Consider the following 16,889-nt stretch of genomic DNA (forward strand, 5'->3'; position numbering starts at 1 on the left):
AAGTACAATTGCCGGCATTCATAATTCTCACATAGAAGCCGGACAGCTACATTTATGTTTCTAGAGCTTCTATATCTATCCTTGTCTGCTTTATTCCTTCCTATCTCCCTCCTTGTCCTGGTCCAGGGTGATATACAAGTGCCTTCTCGTAGCGAGGGCCCGCGCACCAGGGACAACCACGATCGTCTGCGTATCGTCAATGATCATCGCTGGCCCCCTCACCTCGTCCCCAACATCCAGCTTATCCAGCAAAAACACCGGTGTATCCTCCACCCTCCCGATCTCATCAAAGTACGTGCTGTGCGTCGCGTCCGCCTTGTCCTTGCCCACCTCGCGCCGCTCAAACGACGGGTCCGAGACCTCGGCGAACACAGAGGGGCCGAGCGAGTCGAACGTCTTGCCGATCCCGCGCACTTTGACGTCGTCCACGAGCACGCGCACTCTGAGCAGGAACCCGAACTCGGCCTTGTACACGCGCTTGAAGGCTGCCTCGAAGTCCTCTTTCCCGTCGCCGTCGTTGGGGGTGGGGAGGACCATCAGGGCGGTGTCGGTGCCTTCGAAGCGCATGTTGAGCATCCGCTCGGTGGTGATTTTGTCAGAGGGGAAGCCTTGTGCTTGCAGCTCGTCGACGACGCACGATGCGAGCTTGTCGAGCCGGGCGGAGAGCTCGGGGAGTGTGGAGGAGGAGTAGAACGTCGAGGAAGGTTCTTGGAGCTCGGGAGCGCTGCAAGTGGTCGCAGCCGTACGATCAGTCTACGAGGTAGGCAATGGAGGAAGAAATGAGGGGACGTACCGGTCGGCAAGGGCGAGCCCATACGCACTCAAAATCGAACTATGCCGGTGCACGAGAATCGTCTTGATTCCCAGCAACCGCGCGATCTCGCACGCATGCTGCCCACCGGCGCCTCCGAAGCTCGCGAGCACGTGTTCAGAGGTAAAGTAGCCCCTGGCTTCAGTAAGCGCCCTGATGGGCCTACACATCGTCTCGTTCGCGACTTTGATGAATCTGGCAAGTCAAGGCGTAATTTGAGGGCTATCGGTGAGAACTACGAGGCCAAAGGAAGAGTAGAAGGTGAGACACACCCATAAACGATCTCATCAAGCCCCATCTCCGTCTCTCGCTCGCTCTGCTTATTGATATCCTTCGCCAGCTCCTCGAACGCCTTGCGCGACGCCTCGGCATCGAGGGGCTGGTCTTCGTTGGGTCCAAAGATCTTGTGGAAGAAGTCGGGCACAAGCCGACCCAGCAAGAGGTTTGCATCGGTGACAGCGAGAGGGCCTCCTCTCCTGCACTTGATATGAGTGCGTGTTTAGAAATGGTGGAGAGATCGGACGCACCGGTAACATGCAGGCCCGGGCTGCGCACCCGCGCTCTCGGGGCCGGCAGCGAACAAACCGTTGCGAAACACGAGACAGGACCCACCGCCAGCAGCGACGGTGTTGATGTCCAGCTGCGGGCTCTGGATGGTGATGCCTGCAGTCGTGGTTTCGTATACGGTCTCGTAGTGGCCTGAGAAACGGGAAACGTCTGTCGAGGTACCTCCAACGTCGAGTCTAGTTGAGCATTCAGGACGAAGTCAGTGAGAATCGTAGGAGATAATGTGGGTATCACATACCCAATGATTGGTTGCTTCTTCTTTTCGTCCCAGCTCGTCAGTGCATACCCGACCACACCGCCTGCGGGACCACTGAGAATGCTCTTCAGACCCGAGAAGTTCTTTAGGCCGACCAAGCCTGTGCCAATCATCCGTGCATGTAATCAGCTGCAGCGCTCGTGACGGAGAGATAGCCACAAAACGCACCTCCATCACTGCCCATGAACTCGACTCGTGGAACCCTCACGTCAAGGTCACGTAGACTTTCATCGAATCCAGAGAAGAACCCATCGAGATACTCGCGTAGCACGGGTGTGAGGTAGGCGTCGGCGCTGGCGCTAGTCCCACGCGGAACAAGGCGAACCATCGGCATGAGGGCTGCACTCTCGCTGATCTGGTCATAGGTATGGTCAAAATCGCATTCACGCAGAGTAGAGGGGAGACAGATAGGGAGGAATAAAACTTTGCGCACAAGTTGGTACAATGCATACCTGAGAGAACCCCGTCTTCCGCGCCAGCTTGCCGATCTGCTGCTCATGCTCCGGGTACATGTAAGAGTGCAGCAAAACGATTGCGAGCGAGTCGTATCCATCATCCCGTAGTTTCTGTAGATCTTCCCTGATCTTCTCTGCATCTGCATCGTACGAACGACTTAGCCATGCAGAACCGATCAGCCCCGTTCATCACGAGACGGCCGTCGTGCGTGTATGATCGAGCAGGTTAAAGACGGCGACGGAAAGTGGAAGAAAGGCTCCTGCAAAAAGGCAGGGCGTCAATGGTTTTACCCCTCGAAACGAGGAAATCAATAAGCACAGACGAAGCCAGACGGCTAAGCATGCAGAGCAGGGAGGTCAAGCTCTGGTACGAACACAGGCATGGATGAGCAAAGAAAATGGGGCAAAAACAAGGACAAAGGGGCGCGAAAAGACGAAGACAAACGAGAGAGACGGATGCGAAGCTACGTATGATGATGAAAACGAGACTGACCTAGTCGCGTGCAAATGAAGAGCGTCTGCACAGTGTATGAGCAGATGCATGAGACGAGCGTGATGCCCATGCACGTGCACGTCGCCCACTTGTAGACGTGCATGTATTTCTACACGCCGATGCAGATGCGATCTACGAGGGTAAAACCGATGCGCTGTAGGCGCCGGAGATGCGTCGGACGTACATGGCGAACGCGAGAAGGCTATGAACAGAGGCCTTGCATGATGATGAGCGCAAAATGAGGCGAAAGGGTTCGATTATACGAGATATAGTGGGTGGTATAACGGGTAGAGAAAGCGAGATGGAAAGAAAGTCGTGAAATCTACCGTAAGCACCAGCCCACAGCATAGGAGCAAGGAGCCACGACGCACCATTTGTGAACAAACTTGACAGGTGTAGGCTGGGAGAACACCTGCCATTAGTCGTTCCACTGGTAAGCTATCCGCCCCAGTACTCCTTTTCCATCTCCCCCCGCCCTTATCTTTCGCTCGATGCAACACCAATAGATTAAGGCGGAGGAGCACGCTCGCCTTCAAAGTCCGTGCTGGCGCTCGGCGGAGTGTGACGCGACGCTGAGGGTGCGAAGAGGATGATTGACGTTACGTATCGTTCGGCACTAGGGGTTCTCAGAGGAGTTGAAGGCGATTGTAAGGGCGAACATAGGGGGAAGGTCATGGTTGAAACATTGACGCACAAGTTTAAGTGAACTTGGAGGTGGTGTTAAAGGGAGGTGTTGCCGTTTGGAGAGGCTGAAACCCTGGGGAAGCGGGAGAGGGTGAACAGGGTCCGTGAAGCGAGTAAGGTCAATGTTGTAACATTGAGCGCAGCGTTCCACTTGAACGGAGATTGTGAGAACTCGGAAAGTCGGAGCGCGACAACCCGCGATATGTTTCCTCGGTGGCGGTGCCTCATTTTAGCCGACATCCGACAGTGGTCACCAGTCTCCCTGTCACCGTCGATGATCCTTGCCGGCCCTTACCACTTGCTGCAAGCGTTATTTTAAAGGAGAATGATGAGGACCGTGTAATGATATGGGGTGCCGCGGGTAATGTGTGAAGGGCATCATGGTCGCTAGTGAGGTTTGAGGATCCGGTTAGCTTGAGTGACAGGGTGAGACCAAGGCGTCTATTGAACATCTGTATCAGTCCCCCCAAACCATCAATTGAAGCAGACGTGCAAGGGTATTCTCCCGCGACTGAAGCTCTCCAAGTTGTGTCGCCCGTATGTCGGGTAATTTGACTATTATTACATGCTTCCATCTTCATGTTCATTCTTGGTCGCGGCGAAGCTATGGGAGGTGGCCATAACGAGAAACAACTGAAACACAGGTGTCTCAAAGAATTCTGGTTGGAAGATAAGCTTGGATCAGCAGGCCACAGTGGGCTAATTCCGTCGAGCGCTCCTATACACCATGCATCGCCGAGCACCGGTTTTCCTTTTGCTATTAACTTCGCCATGAAGACACTAAACGAGTGCAAGACATCAATATTATAACAAAATGTCTTTCACCACTAGTACCGCAGTTCATCTCCATATCACAAGGGAACTCGTCAGCCGGTAAGTCGAGCCCAAGAATCCGGCCAAAGCTTCTCACAAGAGTATCAACGTACAGGACACGCCGCGCTACGCTCCGGCACTTTCTATCGAAGTTAGCAATATTAACGGGCTCGAGCTCACACCACTACAGCATATCATAATTTTCCCGAGGGCTTAGCCGAGGACAAAACCGCTCCATAGATAATTGCACGTATCACCAGCAAAGTGTCGTTCTACCACGTTCGGGATTTGTTCGGGATAAGCATGGCAGGCCAAGATCAAAAAGGAAACCCTCATATCAAAATGTCAAACAAAGGTCAACAAAAGCCTACCATAATTTTGAAGATACGAGTTATTATGGGCGTTTGCATTGACCAAAATAGCTAGTACTAGTACTTGCGCCTCACCAAATCTCAGGGTGTGCATCAAGATCAAAAGAATCATTTCGCCTTCATTGCACCCAAACTAGTGAAAGCGTTGTGAGAACTGATAGACAGATAGACGCTCTCAACCGTGAGTTCTGCTCCTTTCTTCGAGGCCCTTGACTCTCTCTCTCTCTCTTCGTGTTGTCGCCCGCATATCCGTCGACTCCAGCTCACTGCTCTCTCGCCAGAAAGCAACCCTCAGCCTACGTACCACAATGGCCGATTCGTCTCCGTCCCCGGGTCCGATGCTCGATAATAACAATCCAAGCTCGGCTTCGCTCGACGAAATGTCGAAAATTCGCGCGACCTGTCCCGTTTTCCGAGTCCTTATCATTGGAAGAGCGAATGCGGGGAAGACAACGATCCTCCAGAAGGTGTGCAACGTCGACAAGGACACCGAGCCGGTAGTGTACGACGGAGATGGGAATAAGGTATGCGATCAGGCTGACTACTGCTGCTACCGTCGCCGCACGCTTAAATCGCATAGCTCGAACACTGGAACGCCCCATATACGCCGGCCACGGAAGTACCAAGCCTCGAGGCGAGTGGCCTCGCTCAGTTGGCCAGCTACTTGTTTCATTTGCTTGTCCCACAGATAACAGAGCCAAAACGCGAATCTACGCGGTCAAAGTTTAAGAAAATTCTTCACCGTCCATCGTGGATGGTAAGGGCTTGTCATAGTTTGCTACTCTGACGATGGCTCTTAACTTGAGCCTACAGAAACGCAACAAGTCTGAGACTCGAACGAGCGACGCAGATGTTAGCCAGCAGAAACGTCTCGAGTCAGATGCTCGAATGAGTGACACCGACATTCTTCGGCCTTCAGACCAGGTAGCTACACTTTGTTCCAAGTCTCGCTATCTAACCGTTGGCGACAGCGCGGACGCCATGACATCACGAATCAGATCACGTACCCGGACAGCCGCTTTATATTTCACGATTCAAGGGGGATTGAGGCTGGCTCGGTCGATGAGTTCCAGATTATACACAAGTTTATACGTGAGCGAGCGTCCAAAACTTCGCTAGCAGAGCACTTGCATGCCATTTGGTGATATACTTGATCGACTACATTCTTCTGAACATGCTGATAATGGGATATTGACAGGTTTTGTGTCTCGATGGACAACACGCGTCCGTTGGTTGAGGCAGAGCTCGCCTTTTTTAACGAGGATACTGCAGATGGTATGAACCAGCATTAGCATGTTCGAAACAGGCTTCATTAACATGACACTCTGCAGTACCGGTGGTAGTTGTGTTCACGAAATATGATGCACTGCTGGATCGGGTAGCCAATGACCTCGATATTATTGACATGACAGAGCAGAGCCAGGTCGATGTTGACAAGGAAGCAGAGGCCAGATATCAAGAGCGCTACCATGGCCGCATCATGAGGACTGCCAATCCACCGAAAGCAGTTGTAAGACTCCAGGGTAAGCAACTATCCTGCATTAGTCAATACTACTACTAAGATAAGGCAGAAATGGACAAAGTCGAGACACAGTGCCCAGAGCTGTCTGAACAGACAGCTGTGGCAATAGACGATCTGTCTTTGCGCCAGCTGTTTGTCTCTGTGCAGCAGAATAACATATATCTGTGCATGCAAGAAGCGGCAAGGCAAGTGCATGTCTTGAGTTATATCTGTTATTTTGTCTGCTCATAGTGAGTCAGATTTTTGACACAATCAGATGTTGATGTTGTCGAAATGATACAGAAAATTTGGCTCATGTATCCACATAACTGGGTATGTGCACTGTGATATTTGTATTGAACACAAATTAACTGAAATTTTGTACAGGATAATGACCAGGCATGGAATTTACCTCAGTCAGAAACCTGTTTAGTTGACCTCATTTTTTTACTGTGCCAGGTTGAGGTAAATATATGTGGTACTAAATACCATGGTTATGCTAATGTGTGCTATGGATATTAGCCCAAAAAAGTAAGTGATTATATGAGTTAACTGCACAAAATGACTTCATTTCCAACAGTGGGTGAAGCATGCAGAGGGAATAAAAGAGGTACAAGCTGATATGATACACCCTTGTAGACTCTGTACTGACAGGCTTTATTGCTTTAACTTATAAGGATGTGAGTGCTGGTGTCATGTTCTGCATGTGGCTGATGCTCATCTGACCACTCTTATCTGCCAGGGGGTGAGTCCTGGTATCATATCTTGCATGTGGCTGATGCTCATCTGGCTACTCTTATCTGCCAGCCGGTGAGTCCTGGTGTCATGTCCTGCATGTGGCTGATACTCACCTGGCCACTCTTATCTGCCAGTGGGTGAGTCCTGGTGTCATATCCTGCATGCAGCTGATGCTCATCTGGCTACTCTTATCTGCTAGGTGGTGAGTCCTGGTGTCATGTCTTGCATGTGGCTGATGCTCATGTGGTCACTTACATCTATCAGGAGGTGAGTCTGTATTTTATACCTTTTAATTGATCATGGTATATAATATTTACATTGGATATGAAAGGATGTAAGCCTTAAAGCCTTGTTATACATCTTCCTCACATTGATCTGGCTACTCTTATCTCTATAGATAGTGAGGTCTATCTAAATCACTCTTTACATTATACTGATGCTCTTATTTTACTAGCAGGTACTGTCCTCCATTTCTAGATACTTTCTTAATCATACTGATTACACACTATGATAAAACCAGGAGGTGAGCATACTTTAACCTATACCCCTTGTCATCTCTACTCAATCCCTGTTATTTTAGGTGAGGCCATCCCTGTACACAATGTGACTCCTGATCATGGATTGAAACCGTGCAGCTTATTGAAGTGAGGTTGTTTTTCTCCTTTATATTATTGTTTTGCTAACCTGGGTGATATAGCTGGTATGCAAAAGTTTACTGCAAGTAGTGTGTTGACATCTGATACCACTTGTGCTGGTGGGGCATGTCCATCGACCCACAACACTAGTATGGAGGGTTTGGAGTAAGTAAACCAGTCTGGTTGTGGAGTTTCACCAGCTGATCCTTTCCTGTTAGGGAGCGGAAACAGCGAGAAAAGAGATCGGAGCTGGTATCCATTTTCACCTCTTTGACACTGATTACAACTCATTTTCATCATTCGAAGCCGCTATTATGATAGGTGCAGATTCCTTCCCCATGTGGAAAATAGAAAAGAACCCATGGAAATGGTCTTTCGAACGCTTCAAGAGGTCACCTCAAGTGAAGAAGTACATTCAAGACATGGTTCATCAGCAGTTTGATGGAACTGCAGATGCGGAGGAACAGGCTCAGGTTATCTATCGGATTGCCGTTTCCGCATCAGTATGTGTTCGTTGTTGTCGGCTTCTCTGGTTTCTAATTTTTGTCCAGGAGGAGTTGAAGAAAGCGTGCGGCAAAGCCCCTGCTCGTGAGGGCCAGGCGAGCACTAGCAGGATTTAGAGTCCGATTTTGTACGGGGGAAAAGAGTGAAGACGAAACTCGGGTCGGGTGAAATGATACTGTGTATGAATAGTCATGTGGATTATTGATAAAACGCGCATTGGATTAGAAGAAACGCATGCCGTTGTTGACTGCAGTGAAACATAAATGGTACAAGGACGGCACTAAGAACATGGTACAACGGGTCGAACAATCGCTTACTCCATGCTCGGCGGCCTCGCGAGCTCCTCCTCGCCTTTCTCATTTTTCACGAACATCCACCACCCAGGCACGGGCCTCACCGTATCCCTTTCGCCCGACCCCGACAGCGCCTTGTCCCCGCTCGACGACACCGCACTGCCCACACCGCCAGCGACGAGCAACGTGCGGAACACCTGCCCGTTGTCGTTCAGCTTCACGTCCACCTCGACTGTGCCCGGCGGGATCTTGGTGGTGTCGACGTGCGGGTACGGCACGCCGTCGAGCGTGAGGTACAGGTCGCCGATGAAGGGGTCGCCTTCCGGGTGCGGGACGAAGTGTTTCGCGGCGAAGGCTTCGCCGCTGAGGTCCGCGTAGCTCTTGTCGGAGGGCGACGAGGGCAGGTTCTGCAGCCGCGGGCCCTGCCACTTCCCCTCGGCGGTGAACACACAGAACGCGGTGGCCCAGCCCATGAGATAGGAAGGCCCGCTCCCGCCGCTGTGTCTATGCGCGACCTTCCCCCAGAAATCTAGGTTCTCGCTCCCGTGCGGATCATCGAACGCACGCACGAAGCGCTCGACGACAGGCTTGAGAAGATGGAACCACGCCGTCGTCTCCACACCATACTCCTTCAGCTTCCCGATCCTCTCCAGAATCGCGGCCCAGTCATCGCGCGTCCCGTCGAGCGTGACACGCGGAATCCCGCACATGAGGCAGAACGAAAAGTCGAAGTACGCCTTGGTCGTCGCCATTAGCGCAATCGCATACACCGTGCTGTCCGTGACCGTGCTCGTGCTAAACCTCGGCGTCGCCCACTCCCTCAGCTTCGGATCGCTCACGTTCTTCTCGAGCTCGCCCGCCATCTGCCGCGCCATGCTCCCAAAGTCGACGCTGTACCGCGTTCCGACCGCCGTGACAGTCAGCTCCTTCTTGCCCTCGTGCGCAACGAAGGAAGAGCGCAGCTCCTCAGCGTGCGCGTTCACGAAGAACGAGAACTGCGTGAGAATCGGGAGCCACACGTCGTCCGGGCGGAGCACGAGCGCGCGGTGCCGGTTGTACGCCTCGAGGAGGGTGTGCACGAGCCCGTTGCGCTGCGGGATGAGGCTCGCGCCGCTGAACGAGACCTCCTTGGGGATGGAGGACTGCAGCAGCTCGGTGCATTTCTTGTACGGGTTCGGGCAGGCGTTGCGGAGGAGGGTCTCTGCGGCCGACTCGGGCCGCGATGAGGTGCTGTCTTTGAACTTGGCTGTGTAGGAGGGGTCGAAGGGCTCGGCGGGGTGCGAGGCGGGTGTGAATGTCACGGATGTGGGTGCGACGGTGACGTCCTAGAGTTGAGCGCTGGTAAGGCTCTGCAGAGCGGGATACAGCGAGAGGGGAAGGACGCACAAAAGGGCTTGTCTTGTCTTGCATGTTGGACATGGTATGTGCTCGCTTCTTTCGGGAGAATATGCTTGACCAGATGCGTGATACTGACATTGCTGATGAGTACTAAGTCGCGATAGCGATGACACCAGCGGACACGACGACCGGGGCACTCACCAGGACAGAGTCAGAGTTATCAGTGAGATGCTGATGATGGGTCGAGAGAAAGAATGAAGACAAGACGAAATCCACCGCAGCCTCCTAAATACCTTCTCCTGTGCCATTGACTCATCATGGCACCGGCACTGGCACGAGTTCTTGGAACCTGTCATGTCAAATTGCAGAGCGCAGCTCCATCCGTCCCACTAATCGGCTCGGGTGATGTAGTGGATAGGTGTAGCGTGTTTCTTAGGGCAATGACCTCGTATGTCGCACGCTAATAATGTCGAGGGAGCCGCGAGCTGAACGCGCTCGAGTACGCAGCTGAAGGTGACGATTATGAGAGCGAGGCAGAATCAGAGCAGAGCAGGCCGCGAGACGGCTCCGAGACCGGGTTCCGACTTAGGGGTAACTCAGGGGCAGGCCTGTACAATGCAGTCGTCGGGTGTGGATATCATACTCCTCGCTTTGTAGACTTGCGATCGACGCAAACGCCGAGAACATCGCTGACATAGACTTGTCAAACAACGAAGATTGAGAGTGATAATCTCGTAAATACGCCATACCATGCCACAACCCTAAACACGTATGCACTACACAGCTATCGATATCGATACCGAGTAAATCAAGGAGTTTTGGTGAAATAATAAGTTATAGACGCAGACGAAGACGAAGAAATGGAGAAAGTTGGATGGACGGACGGTGGTCATGCGAAGAAATAAAGGAAATAAAAAGTGCAAAGAAGATACGAGTAAGCGAGTACAGCCCCTGCGGTGCCTTACCCCAGCCCTGTGCGCCGAGTGCTCGACAAGCGCGCCTGGCTGGTGCTCTATTTCGAACCGACAGAATTCACTGACGTGCGCGAGCGCGACGCTGCGGAGCGTACGCCGAGGCTGGCGCCTTGTTTCTGCTTTTGCTCGGTGCCGAAGGAGGATGCGTTGAGGGCTTTGATGACGCCACTGTGAGGGAGAAGGGAGACGGGGAGGATGAGAAGGAGAGTTAGAGTTAGCATCGTCTAGGCGGCTAATCGATAGAGATAGTGTACACAGCGCAAGGTGGTGGGGTGAGGAATGTACAGGAGGTGGAGGGGGCGAGGGAGTGATGTACAAGGGGTAGGAGGAGCGAAGAGAGAAGTGAAGACTCGCCGTTGCGTCGAGTCGAGGTAGTCGCTGCGGTTGTATTGTTTCGTTTTCACCGAGACGCCCTTGTCGGAGATGTTGATGCCTTTGTCTTTTAGCCTGAGGAGCGAACGATGGGTATCAGTTGGAGTTACGACGTAGGGCAGGAAGGCAGGGAGGGCAGAGAGGCGGGGAAGGCAGGGAGGCGGGGAAGACAGGGAGGCGGGGAAGACAGGGAGGCGGGGAAGACAGGGAGGCGGGGAAGACAGGGAAGCAGGGAAGGCGGGGAGGCGGGGACAGGAAGGCGACGGTGCAGTGCGCGCCGACTTTGCCTTGGCGCCCGCTCGAAATATGTGTTCGTTTGCAGGTGCAGAAGCTCAAACGGGGAGAAATGCAGTGAAAGGAAAGTATGAAGGATGACGTGGACGACAACTCACGAACTCTTGGTTGACTCCACAGCTTGAGAGATTGCGCGCCCCGCGTATATGACGCCAATGACGACGCCTACAAACAGGGCGGTTGTCTGTTGTAGTCATCACCGGACCGATGTATACGAGAGTATGAACACGGGCATCAAGGAAGAGTGAGCTTCATTGAACACGAGATGAAGGACGTGAACGAGACGCACGAATAGGAGCGAGAAGAAGTCGAGCCTGTGTAGATGAATGACAAGCCACACGTTTATAACGTTAAGAGTTATAATTAGGGTACCGAGGGGCCACTCACCAGCCAGCCATTTCGGGGTTAAGGAAAGTTGCGAGTGCGAGGAAAAGAGGGAGCTCTGGAGAGGGCGGGGTAGCGAGGGAGTGTGAGAAGAGGTGGGCCGTGGAGCGCGAAAGGTTCAAGTGATTGGCGGAAGACGAGTTTCAAGCGGTTTACAGCGTGGTTTGTGCAGTAGATAGAAGCGTATGAGACAGCGGCGATGTGTGAGAGTGCTAGAGAGACGAGAGAGAGGAGACAAAGGACGATGGGCGCAGTTCGTTTGACATTCGGCGGGGCGCTTGGCGGTGACACAGATTCCGCCGGCTGCGTCAAGATCGCGCCTTTATTTTATTTATTTTCTTTTAGCCCAAATATGGACATAGCACCCCGTCCGTCTCGGAGACGCGGCCCACTTGTTCCCGCTGTCGAAATTTTGAGTCGTTGCTTCACTCACTCCAGGATGCAGACGGTCGGACGGACACTCCCCAGGCTAACCAGGTCAGGCTCCTTGGCCTCCCTCACCCTACGCTCACGCCTCGCACGCCCCGCCCCTCTCTTCCGCTTTTCTACCCTTTCTTCCCGCTCCCAGAACGCCGCCCTCGCGTCTGAGCTCCGCGACCTCCGCACACAAGTGCGCGCCGCGTCCACCGCCGCTGCACTCAAGACAAACACCGCGCCAGATGCCGCAGCGAGCGAGAACGCATCGGCGTACCAGCTGACCGAGACGGACGTCAAGCGGCTCAAGTTTCAGCGCAATATTGGCGTTTCTGCCCATATTGACTCGGGCAAAACCACGCTCACGGAGCGCGTGCTGTACTACACCGGGCGTATCAATGATATTCACGAGGTGTGTATCTCTCCGCTCTTGCCCGGAAATTCCCCCATGCTTTTGGTTTTCTCCCACACGCACTCCAACCGCGCTAACACACCCTCAGGTCCGCGGTAAAGACTCCGTCGGCGCCAAAATGGACTCGATGGACCTCGAGCGCGAAAAGGGCATCACCATCCAGAGCGCCGCCACCTTCTGCGACTGGGAGGCCACCTCCCCCACCACCGGCGAGCGCAACAAGTACGCCGTGAACATCATCGACACCCCCGGCCACGTCGACTTCACCATCGAGGTCGAGCGCGCCCTCCGCGTCCTCGACGGCGCCATTCTCGTGTTATGTGCTGTCGCGGGCGTGCAGAGCCAGACGACGACGGTGGATAGGCAGATGAGAAGGTATGGCGTGCCGAGGATTTCGTTTATTAATAAGATGGATCGGTGAGTTGCGTTCGCTGGTGGATTTTCTGTCTTTCCAAGTGTCTTCCCAGACCTGGTGCGAACCCATGGCGCGTCATCAACCAGATCCGGCAAAAGCTCAAGATTGCCGCTGCCGCCGTGCAGGTCCCCATCGTCGAGAACGACGAGCTAAAGGGTGTCGTCGACCTCGTCCGGTGGAAGGCCATCTACAACGAAGGCCACAAGGGGTCCGTCTTTCTCCCCTCACAGCGCACACATCCCGCTCATCCACGCACAGCATCGACATCGTCGAGAGCGACGACATCCCCGCGTCCACACTCGCCCTCGCCCAGCGGAAACGCACCGAGCTCCTCGAGCAGCTCGCCGAAGTCGACGACGCGATCGGCGACGCCCTCCTCTGCGACGAAGTGCCCTCCCCGCCCGAGCTCGCCGCGGCCATCCGGCGCGCGACCGTCTCGCTCCGCTTCTCGCCCGTGTTCATGGGCAGCGCGATCAAAAACACCGCCGTGCAGCCCTTATTGGACGGCGTCTGCGCGTACCTCGCCTCGCCCGCCGAGGCGCGCGTCGTCGCGACGGACACGGCGGCAGTCGAGTCCGGCGCCGCGGAGGAGGGCACGCCCGAGGCGGAGGTGGAGCTCGTGCCCGCTGCGCAGGCGCCGCTTGTCGGGCTGGCGTTTAAGCTCGAGGAGGGGCGGTTCGGGCAGCTGACGTATATGCGCGTGTACCAGGGCACGTTGCGCAAGGGCGGGCACATTTATAATGCGAAGAGCGGGAAGAAGGTCAAGGTGCCGAGACTGGTGCGGATGCACAGTAATGAGATGGAGGATATCGAGAGTATCGGGCCGGGTGAGATTTGTGCGATTTTCGGGGTGGAGTGTTCGTCCGGGGACACGTTCACGGACGGCTCGACGAGCCTGTCGATGGTGCGTTTCTTCCTTCCTTCCTATGCGGCCCGCATAATCCCGCGAGCTGACGCACGCACAGACACCCATGTTCGTCCCAGACCCCGTCATCTCGCTCGCCGTGAAACCCGCGGGCAAAGAAACACCCAACTTCTCACGCGCGCTCAACCGGTTCCAGAAAGAAGACCCGACCTTCCGCGTGCACCTCGACCCCGAGTCCAAAGAGACGATCATATCGGGCATGGGCGAGCTGCACCTCGAGATCTACGTCGAGCGCATGCGGCGCGAGTATAATGTCGAGTGCACGACGGGCAAGCCGCGCGTCGCGTTCCGCGAGACGATCACGCAGCGCGCGGAGTTTGCGTTCACGCATAAGAAGCAGACGGGCGGGCAGGGCCAGTTTGCGAGGATTAGCGGGTATATTGAGCCGCTGTATGATCCGAACGAGGGGCCGTCGTCTTCGTCTGGGAGTGGTGGTGGTGGTGGTGAGGCGGAGGGCGATGGGGGTGATAAGCGCAAGATGGCGAAGAAGCCCGGTGGGGGGAGGAAGGACGCGGTGTTCGAGAACGATGTGATGGGCGGGACGGTGCCGAGCAATTTTATCCCTGCGATCGAGAAGGTGTGTCTCCTCCCCCCCCCCCCCCCCTCTCCCTACGCTCTGGCCGTGCTAACAGTTTACGCGAACCTATGTGCACAGGGCTTCTACGAGGCGCTCGAAAAAGGCACACTCTCCGGCAACCCGATCACCAACGCGCGCTTCGTCCTGCAAGACGGCGCATACCACGCCGTCGACTCCTCCGAACTCGCCTTCCGCCTCTGCACGATCGGCGCCATCCGCGAAGTATACGCCAAAACGCGCCCGGCCGTCCTCGAGCCGATCATGTCCGTCGAAGTCGTCGCACCCGCCGAGTTCCAGGCCGCCGTCATCGGCGGGCTTAATTCCCGCCGGGGCACGATTGTTGATTCGGAAGTGAGGGACGAGGAGTTCACGTGTACGGCGGAGGTGGCGTTGAATGAGATGTTTGGGTATAGCGGGCAGCTGAGGGGACAGACGCAGGGGAAGGGCGAGTTTAGTATGGAGTATAGGGATCATCGGCCGGTGTTGCCGCCGCTGCAGAGGGAGATGGAGGAGGCGTATAAGCGGTCGATGCCGCAGGCGAAGAAGTAGGTGTGGTGCTGGGGGTGGAGCGCATGCTTTGCTTTGGTTGGGCTCTATTGGTGTGGAGGCTGGGGCGGCGCGCATGCTTGCATAGATTTATGGTTTTTACTGCATACCACGATAAACTGACTACATACATAGAGTAACATAGTTGTAATGCTTCCCCCGTAACTGGGGCTGGGTAATGGGATCGCTATCATCACTGCTCTTCTCACTTGTTTCGAGTTCCTGTTTCATGGATGAGGGGTGGTAAACTGACGGCGATGTTGGAGTTAGTGGCATTATTGTCGCCTGCTTCAACACCACAAAGGTCGCCCGTTCCCGAGAAGACACTGGGCAGTGATTATCTTCCGGTCAATGTACTCAGCCCTACGATGAAACGGGGCATAAAACTTCCGTGTCGGTGTATAACGCATCTAACCCAACCGAGAACAAAGTATACCCGAGAACGATACATGACAACTTGAAGCTCAATGAAAGGAGAATTTTGGCACAGTTTTTTTGAGGTTATGACACCCAGTATCTCGGAACTGATTTTAGTGAGGAGAAATACGTGTGTGTACACTCAGGTCAAAAGCCAATCTGAAATCATATCCGCACTCCGATAAATAAATAGGCCAGAGATCGACTATGTGATTCCTAAAAAGTTGCCAGGCGTCTTACAGTAACTCATCTCTTCATCAAGGCCCGCCGTCTTCTGGTCGAAGCTGTTCATCGCCCCCTGGTGCTTCCGGGTCACCAGCAGCCGACAAATGCCTTTCAAATACAACTGCGCTGACCGTCCCATCCCTGGTGCCACCTGACCCGCCATTTACCTGATTCAAGTGATTTTGGCGGATGGACAAGATCAACCATGGTCCCAGCATGCACAAAAGTCCTACTTGGAGGACCGTAGTGATGCCGTTAAACACAAGCAACGCTGCACCGTTCTGGAGCACCAAAAATCTCTCAGTCAGCGCTTTTAAACTATGATTGCATACGTTGGTCTGCTTACCCATGGAAAAGCCGATGGAATTACACTCACCGCACTTAGCGCTCCGCATGCGACTGCCCTGAATTTAAAGTTCGATTCGTCTCCCAGGGATAAAGATGTGGACTTACCATACAAAATAAAGCAAACCTTGTCGCATAAGCACCCCCAGCAACCCGGTTGGCCGCAGCTTATGATGTTGTTTTCGGTGTTCTCTCAAGTACAGCACTGAGCGGTGGGCAAGGACTGCGATCAGGACCATGTCGTACGCGCATACACTTCCGTTGGAGACAATATCTAACCATAATGGTGACACGGTGGAAGCAAAAATTAAGCATCTACGGACGCCGAGTAGAATGACCTCTTGGGCTGATATAAGGCTCTGATCAGCTAGGGCCAAGTCAGCGATACTTTAATTACGCACAGAGAGAAGTAAATGGCGGCAGAGATGCCACGATGACCAATGAGACATTCAGAAGCTGTACAACGGCAAAAGTACTGCCCAGCGATAGCTTGACTCTCTTTGAATTTTCGTAGAGTGCACAAGCTCTGACAGACATTACACCTGCGAGGTAGAGTCATAACGGCTGCGTAAATGGGTGACAACCGATAGAACCTTGAATAACCATGGTGATTGTGGTGGGCAGCGCAACGCCGGTCAATATATAGAAAACGCCACCTCGAAGCCATATATGTAAACGAGCTAGACAATGTGAATGTCACTTACAGCTTTAATTGGCGAACCCATTGTTCGGCATTAGTTGGCATCGAATTGGTAGTAGAATTTGGGAAAGGAGAGCTGACTCACGCCTATTAGAATCACACCTGTCAACGTCAAACAAACCTCGTTATAAAATGAGCTTACTTGGTCCGATAGAGTGATTGATAAATAGAAAACTAAAGCGGTGCTCGAATCAAGTACTTCTGGAGGGAAAATATTATTCGGACACGCACGAATGGAAGACCTGATGAAAAGACTGCGTTAATAATTTCAACGACAGGCGGAATGAATAGAGGCTCGTCACAGCATACACAGGGAATAGAAGTCCGATATAACGAAGCTGAATAAAGAATATTTAGCAAATACTCAGGGCTTTACGGAATACTGACAAAGACATAGCAATACGTTAATGGAGACACTCCGTACGTCTGA

At 53.6% G+C, this 16,889-nt stretch overlaps 6 protein-coding genes across 6 annotated transcripts; 2 read left to right on the forward strand and 4 right to left on the reverse strand.

The window, feature by feature from the left end:
• Window positions 1–90: 90 nt before the first annotated feature.
• CONPUDRAFT_156800 (uncharacterized protein) lies at window positions 91–2,146 on the reverse strand (the record flags this gene model as incomplete). Its single annotated transcript, XM_007773798.1, has 7 exons — window positions 91–724; window positions 794–1,006; window positions 1,084–1,287; window positions 1,339–1,554; window positions 1,617–1,734; window positions 1,803–1,989; window positions 2,087–2,146. 7 exons carry the CDS (start codon window positions 2,144–2,146, stop codon window positions 91–93), a joined length of 1,632 nt encoding a protein of 543 aa, XP_007771988.1.
• Window positions 2,147–4,830: 2,684 nt separating this feature from the next.
• On the forward strand, window positions 4,831–6,203 carry CONPUDRAFT_62041 (uncharacterized protein; the record flags this gene model as incomplete). The annotated part of the gene is made up of 5 exons (XM_007773617.1): window positions 4,831–4,952; window positions 5,370–5,591; window positions 5,649–5,725; window positions 5,782–5,973; window positions 6,022–6,203. 5 exons carry the CDS (start codon window positions 4,831–4,833, stop codon window positions 6,201–6,203), a joined length of 795 nt encoding a protein of 264 aa, XP_007771807.1.
• A 1,760-nt stretch (window positions 6,204–7,963) lies between these two features.
• Window positions 7,964–9,672, reverse strand: CONPUDRAFT_128559 (uncharacterized protein). Its single transcript, XM_007773799.1, has 3 exons — window positions 9,661–9,672; window positions 9,508–9,590; window positions 7,964–9,446 (listed from the first exon to the last, which is right to left on the reverse strand). Exons 2-3 carry the CDS (start codon window positions 9,538–9,540, stop codon window positions 8,142–8,144), a joined length of 1,338 nt encoding a protein of 445 aa, XP_007771989.1. The 5' UTR covers window positions 9,541–9,590; window positions 9,661–9,672; the 3' UTR covers window positions 7,964–8,141.
• Window positions 9,673–10,182: 510 nt separating this feature from the next.
• On the reverse strand, window positions 10,183–11,701 carry CONPUDRAFT_84048 (uncharacterized protein). The gene is made up of 5 exons (XM_007773800.1): window positions 11,487–11,701; window positions 11,389–11,413; window positions 11,198–11,283; window positions 10,788–10,880; window positions 10,183–10,601 (listed from the first exon to the last, which is right to left on the reverse strand). Exons 1-5 carry the CDS (start codon window positions 11,495–11,497, stop codon window positions 10,472–10,474), a joined length of 345 nt encoding a protein of 114 aa, XP_007771990.1. The 5' UTR covers window positions 11,498–11,701; the 3' UTR covers window positions 10,183–10,471.
• A 219-nt stretch (window positions 11,702–11,920) lies between these two features.
• CONPUDRAFT_167728 (elongation factor G mitochondrial) lies at window positions 11,921–14,967 on the forward strand (the record flags this gene model as incomplete). The annotated part of the gene is made up of 6 exons (XM_007773801.1): window positions 11,921–12,309; window positions 12,398–12,726; window positions 12,777–12,932; window positions 12,983–13,628; window positions 13,690–14,226; window positions 14,305–14,967. Coding segments are annotated over 6 exons (2,528 nt in total), but the record flags the coding sequence as incomplete, so codon positions are not given.
• Window positions 14,968–15,446: 479 nt separating this feature from the next.
• On the reverse strand, window positions 15,447–15,998 carry CONPUDRAFT_75446 (uncharacterized protein; the record flags this gene model as incomplete). The annotated part of the gene is made up of 3 exons (XM_007773669.1): window positions 15,447–15,695; window positions 15,791–15,818; window positions 15,868–15,998. The coding sequence occupies 3 exons, from the start codon at window positions 15,996–15,998 to the stop codon at window positions 15,447–15,449; spliced, it is 408 nt and encodes a 135-aa protein (XP_007771859.1).
• Window positions 15,999–16,889: the final 891 nt, after the last annotated feature.

This window comes from Coniophora puteana (assembly GCF_000271625.1).
Source record: "Coniophora puteana RWD-64-598 SS2 unplaced genomic scaffold CONPUscaffold_11, whole genome shotgun sequence".
Lineage (NCBI taxonomy): Eukaryota > Fungi > Basidiomycota > Agaricomycetes > Boletales > Coniophoraceae > Coniophora > Coniophora puteana.